This window comes from Poecilia reticulata, linkage group LG14 (assembly GCF_000633615.1).
Source record: "Poecilia reticulata strain Guanapo linkage group LG14, Guppy_female_1.0+MT, whole genome shotgun sequence".
NCBI lineage: Eukaryota > Metazoa > Chordata > Actinopteri > Cyprinodontiformes > Poeciliidae > Poecilia > Poecilia reticulata.
The window spans coordinates 2,990,158-2,996,447 of NC_024344.1; the positions used below are offsets into that span (position 1 = coordinate 2,990,158).

A 6,290-nucleotide genomic window follows, 5' to 3' on the forward strand; every position below is an offset into this window, starting at 1 on the left:
ATGGACACCAGACTGGCAGTATGAGTCTCTGGCTTCAACATAACCAGCCACAGGAGTTATCACTTGAGAAAAAAGGCCAAAAGTGGCTGCAGTGTTGCTAAAAGCTACAGACACACRGATACATGCAGACGGAAAGGTGAGGGGTCAGGATGCTTCTTGTGCTTCTACACCTGTTGGGAATCTGAGCRTAGCTTTAAACGGATGGTTTAACAGTGCCGTACATGTAGGAGTAAAGTGAGTAACAGTCCCAAAAATCTGGCCTTAAAGCAACAGCAGCAGCAGAGAACTTCAGTCTGGTGAGGTTTTATTTATACCACCTTCCAGCTCGGGTGCTGCAGCCATCAGCAGAAACACTGCCGACTCCCTTTGGTGACTTCTTCGGAGGAATGGACCATGTTGGGAACAAATCCGCTTTTTACTCCTTCCCAGCCATCTTGGATCTGGATGTCCCCACTTCGGACCAGCTCAAAGATTTCCCTTGTCAGATCTACAAACGCCTGAAGAAAAAAACATCTTCAGTCAGAATTACATTAAATTTAGCTTAACTTCCAACAAATTTGGTTAATTGGAATGCAKAGGRCGATCACTTCTAACTAGAACCAAGTTCCTTAATAAATTAAATTATAGCTTGAAAACTGCATTTTGTGTTTGTAATTTGCTTGATTATCTGAAACAATAAAGCCAAAACAGGAAACATTTCTGACGGTGCAGATACTTTTAAACATCGTTGTATATTCAGACCTTCTCCACATTAATAGCATCCCGTGCCGAAGTCTCCACATAACGCATCCCATAGGCCCCTGCCAGCTTCTCCGCCTCATGCTGGGTCACCTGCCGCTGGGCCTCCAGGTCACACTTGTGGCCGACGAGCAGGAAGACGATGCTGTGCGGCTGGACGTGACTTCGCGCCTCCTCCAGCCAGTTATGGACGTTCTGGAAGGAGCGGCGGTTCGTGATGTCAAAGAGCAAAAGGCCGCCCACTGAGTTACGGTAGTAGGCTCTGGTAATGGACCTGGACAGGAGAAAAACATGGGATTAATCAGTTTGTAGTTAACAACATGAAGGCTTTTAATTGTTCCCACATTTTATCCCACTACAACCAAATATCGCGTTGAATTTTATTGGTATTATCTGAAAAAGAGCAACACAAAAAAATTCTGSYAAATAGAAAATAAGGGGATAAAATGAATTCCACTGCATGTGGTGTTGAGGGAAATAATCTGAACTGGACCCTTCAAATCCATCAAGAACTGGGTGAGAATCAAGAYGTGGAAAATCGTGGGCCRAGTCAGAAATCTRAAACGGTAAGAACAGTCTTTCTTCTTCATAAACTGAATCTGTGTTTTCTAACTTGTTTCACGTTACAGTAAACATGAAACAGAGGGATAATCCAATCAGAATTAGAAAACAAACAGGCTCTGCAAAATTAAATCAATTTTGGAGTTAAGGGAATATAATACAAGARCAAAACAAATGTGGCAAACTAGAYTGGAGCTGAACACTGCGCCTGCAAGGAACAATAAARACATGAAATAACAAATGGGATGAAGAGAAAAAATGAGCAGGCAGTAAAATTTGTCCAGTCTTGTTTATATATTATGAGGCTGACAAAAAGAGAAACTGGAAGCGGTGAGTAAAATATTGTCTCTACCTGAACCTCTCTTGTCCTGCAGTGTCCCAGATCTGAAGTTTGATCCTTTTTCCCGGCTCGATCTCCACCAGGCGAGAGAAGAAGTCCACGCCCACAGTGGGGTCTGACACCTGGGCRAAGCGGCCCTCTGTGAACCTCCGGATCAGACATGACTTGCCCACTGTGGAGTCTCCGATGACGATCAGACGGAACTGGTAAAGCCATATTGTCTCCATGACTCGTGTGAGTTTAATCTGTCSSCGRRRAARRWKKYMRRARGKTTTTCACCGAGCGTTAAACGGAAGAGAGAAGTTAAATCTCACACTAATAAAATTAACTTTAAATTGTTTTATTTTTTTCTGATCAGTTCATTGGTTAAGTTTGTACGTTTCTATAAACACTCCTTTGCACAATTTCTCATTGTCATTGCACTTATACTACTTTTTGTTACACTACYGACATTTTAATGTTTTATTTTAGATTTTACGTTGTGTACCAACTGTGAAGCAGAAGAAAAAATGGAAACATGACCTTTGAAATGTTTTTAAAATAAAAATCTTAAAAGCCACATTGTGTTTTTGTATTCAGCCTTCTTTACTCTGACGTCCAAAAATAAAATCCACTGTAGCCACCTGCCTTTCAAAGTCACCCTATTACTATAAATCAACTGTGTTTTATTAATGTTGACGTATAAATATATTCTGTTTATTAGAAARCATTGCAAAACAACATGATAAAAGCTCAAGATGAAAAGTGTTTTCGTCAAGATGCTTAAAGCAGCAACAATCCGAACATGTCACAGAATACTGTTGAATGAAACATCTGAACATGAAAAGAGCCTGGCACAACTGAAAACATCAAGACACAGCAGTTCATACTGAGAGATGATCAGTGAAACAACCAAGATACCCAAGATAACGCTGGAGGAGCTGCACAACTCAGGTGAAAAATACAGATGTTGACAGGACAACTATAAGTTCTGAACTCCACAAATTTCACCTTTATGGGAAAGTGGAGAAAAGAAAGCCTTAAATTGTCCAGTTTATAGTYTGTCATAYATCATTTACTGATAGAAGACAAAAACTGAACTTTCAGACATACATGGATAACTTTATTTGTGGGTTAAAGCACCGTCCCTACAGTCAGATATGGTGGAGGCAGTATCATACTGAGGKTACGCTTCTTCAGCAGGAACAGAGAAAGATGTGGAGGTGATAGGAAGATGGAAGGAGCTAAAAACAATCCTGGAAGAAACTCTGCTGCAAACTGGAGAGGATGTTCACCTTCCCACAGGATAATGACATTCCTGCCAGAGTTAAAGAGGAATGGTGCAGATCAGAGCATATTTATGTTAGAACGKCTCCATCAAAYTCAAAGTCTAAATCAGTGGTTCTTAACCTGGGTTCGATCGAACCCCMGGGGTTCGGTGAGTCGGTCTCAGGGGTTCGGYGGAGCCTCTGCCACGGAGATAAAGACACACTTGTGTAAAGTCGTGATGACGCCCCGCTTTRCCATCACTTGCTGCAGAAGATCACGTTACATTGCTTAGCCAATCAGAGCTGCGGAGGAGCCCTGAYTGAAGGAGCTCCACTCTTTTTACCAAATTCTATAGTCTAAATCTGCTCCTTAGTCGCATTTTTTCGGGGTTGCTACTGCCTCTAGTGGCGTGGCGGTGGTAACACAGCTAATATAATTTCAATACTAAATCAGAATACCACAAAGTATGTTGAGTGTCCTGGGGGGATAAGAAGGGTTCGGTGAATGCGCATATGAAACTGGGGGGTTCGGTACCTCAAAAAAGGTTATGAACCACTGGTCTAAATTCTATTGAAAACAGGACGGTCTTCTTCAAACGTGGCAACATTTGAGCTAGTTTGCAAAAAAGGATAAACAAAAAAAAAAAAACTGTGTAAATATGTTAAAAGCTGGTTGAGACAAACACCCAAAAGGTATTAACAAAGTAGTAATACATGTCAACTCAGTACATCATAGTTCTGCTCTGCTTCATATTGGTTTACGACGTACAACCTARAAAAATATAGAAATGTTCAATGAACACTAATATCTTTGCAAAGCTCTAAAAATACCAAAGTAAATGGTTCTAAAAGTAACAACAATGCATCTGTTTAAAAAGCATTAAATAAATCAGTTTAAGCCCCTGTATGTGTCRACTATATTATAATTCTTGGTTCATAACAATATTATAATAAGCTCAAATCATCTCAGCCCTGTGCAAGTGATTCACAGTGGGGTGATCTAATTTGAGGAGATAAGAGTGAGGGGGAGGGCGCTCCTCTCCAACTCAATAAACAGTGGTAGTCAGCCCCCATGTGGATTATAGAGTAGCTGGTATAGGGAGCAATAACACTCAGTGAGGCRTTGGAGCAAGCCATGTATGCTTTCAGTGAMGAAATACATGCAGGATATAACATGTTGTTACCCAGATCCCTAAAAGGTAAACAAAGCTGCTTTATCCATTAGGCCCTCCCTAAATTATCCCAGGAGTATTTTTATTCTACATATTTAAGATTATACATAAATACCTGAAGATGGCCTACCTTGGTTCTGAGCTCAGCAGCAGTAAGAAACAAGCTCCATGTTGATGATTGTGTCTTCTGAAAATGACCCCTGAGGCTTTCGGTAGCTATGATGCAGCTTCTTACAGGAATAACCCCCAAAAGACGCAACACATGAACCCGTCCAGATCGGTTTTAAAAGTGCAGAATGTAGCAGCTCAGCGCGCAGAGCAGTTAGTGAAGCTAGTGATGGGAGCTGCTGATGTTTCCGTGTGATCTTCCGAAATGGCAGCAGGACACAGCACCACCACCAGCAGCAGCGGCAGCATCACGCACAAACACCTCTTCCTCGCCCTCATCAGCACCAGTACCGTAACTACACCGACAACAGCGCAGCGACAAACTGTCAAGATGCTGCATTCATGCCCTGGAGAAACAGAATGGCGTGAGATCCACAGTTGTATTTAACTTTATCTCTGCGTGCAAAGAATGACGTTTAGATAACCACCGACTTTTGCAACTTAGTTTTATATACTGAAGCCCGATGTAAAATCAAACATGACCGGATAATTAATCTTTAAGGTTTTTGCACAAAAATAAAACAGCACACATTCCTTCTTTAAAGAGAGTAAATTTCCTGTTGATTCCTATTTGAACGGTTTGCACCGTGTGTTGGTGTCACAACAGGGTTTTACTGTTAGCTTTGGTGTTWTACGTAACGGATTGAGTTATAACAGAGAATGAAGTGGAACGTCACCAGAACATTTATGAAAATTCACTCAATTTCTACAATTAAATAGCTTCCGTTTCCATGACACGATTAAATGATATGTGCAAAACTACTAAAAACAGTTTAGATTTAGGCTACTTAAGTACTCAGGTAAGTTAATCGTGACGCTTTCAGGAAAGAGAAGTGAGGCTGAAAGCGATATTTCCAAGCAGTACTTGAAGTAACCATTTACTCACTAAGACAGATGTTAGACACGGACTCAAAATATAATGTTGTGACGGCCTGTTTGCCGCAAACTGCAACGCTTCATTTCCTTGCAGCGTGAACTGATGTAGCCTAGCTCGTATTTTGTCAACAAAGCAGACGATGCATTCAGGTATTGTAGAATGTCGTAATGCACAAACAGGGACGCAAAATTCATGGTTGGAAAAAAACATTCTTTCATATTTTAGAGTTAAATRCGTAAAAGAAAAACGTCTTATATGAATCCTTTGACATTACATAGGCCTATAACTTGACAAATGGAGCCACACCTTGGTAAAAAGGTGTAGATGTTAGAATTTCAATTATATGGTAAATGGACTGAACTTATATAGCGCTTTATCCGATCATTTTTGACCACTCAAGGCACTTTGCACTAGAGCCACATTCATCCATTCGCACTCACAAACGCTCACGCGTTTGTGCACCGATGCGCGGCTCGGCCCAGGGGCACATCGGTGTGTGGCGGTTGGAATCGAGCCTGCAACCTTCTGATCGCAAGACGACTACTCTACCCACAGAGCCACAGTCGCCCCATACATATATATATATAAACTCGAAAGTAGTGCTGGGAGAAGATCTGATGAACGAAAGATTGGAGAAAAGAATGTGGTTGATTCCTAGATTTACGAGCAGCTCTTAAATGCACCATCAACTCGTCTTAGTCGGCTGTTAGACACGCGTTCAAACTGTTATAATAGGTTGGCCGTAAAATGATCCGCTCAGACCGTCAACGCTGTTTTTCCTGCAGACCGAACTGATGTGATGTTTTGTTCGTAATTTGACAGAAACAAAAGCAACTTTCCATGACTTTGTTGTCACCAACATCAAGTTTTTCAACATCTTATTGTGTGTTTATTTATTTCCCCCCCTTTTTTTTGTCGTTTTTGCCGAGCTGCAGGCATGCTGCAGGAGCTTCTTTTCAAAGTCCTGGTTGTCGGGGATCTTGGTGTCGGGAAAACTTCTGTCATCAAGCGGTACGTTCATCAGATCTTCTCCCAGCACTACAGAACCACCATCGGGGTTGACTTCGCGCTGAAAGTTCTGCAGTGGGACAGTGACACTGTGATCCGGCTGCAGCTGTGGGACATTGCAGGTCTGCCTCAGCTTTGTGCACCAAAAAAAAAGAAAAACAACAATCCAGAGCTGTTAT

The 6,290-nt window shown here is 41.6% G+C and overlaps 2 protein-coding genes across 3 annotated transcripts in view; one reads left to right on the forward strand and one right to left on the reverse strand.

The window, feature by feature from the left end:
* Window positions 1–313: 313 nt before the first annotated feature.
* Window positions 314–4,459, reverse strand: LOC103475389 (ras-related protein Rab-39B-like). The gene is made up of 4 exons (XM_008426970.2): window positions 4,189–4,459; window positions 1,652–1,884; window positions 742–1,012; window positions 314–497 (listed from the first exon to the last, which is right to left on the reverse strand). The coding sequence occupies exons 2-4, from the start codon at window positions 1,864–1,866 to the stop codon at window positions 342–344; spliced, it is 642 nt and encodes a 213-aa protein (XP_008425192.1). The 5' UTR covers window positions 1,867–1,884; window positions 4,189–4,459; the 3' UTR covers window positions 314–341.
* A 255-nt stretch (window positions 4,460–4,714) lies between these two features.
* Window positions 4,715–6,290, forward strand: part of rab38c (RAB38c, member of RAS oncogene family) — a 4,293-nt gene continuing 2,717 nt past the window's right edge. Inside the window, exons 1-2 of one of the 2 annotated variants that reach the window (XM_008426971.2) lie at window positions 4,715–5,252; window positions 6,039–6,233. In XM_008426971.2, coding sequence (XP_008425193.2) covers window positions 5,243–5,252; window positions 6,039–6,233 — 205 coding nt within the window. In that variant the 5' untranslated portion in view covers window positions 4,715–5,242. Of the gene's footprint in view, window positions 5,253–5,852; window positions 6,234–6,290 lie in introns of those variants that run through there. The other variant, XM_008426973.2, reaches the window with a different exon arrangement.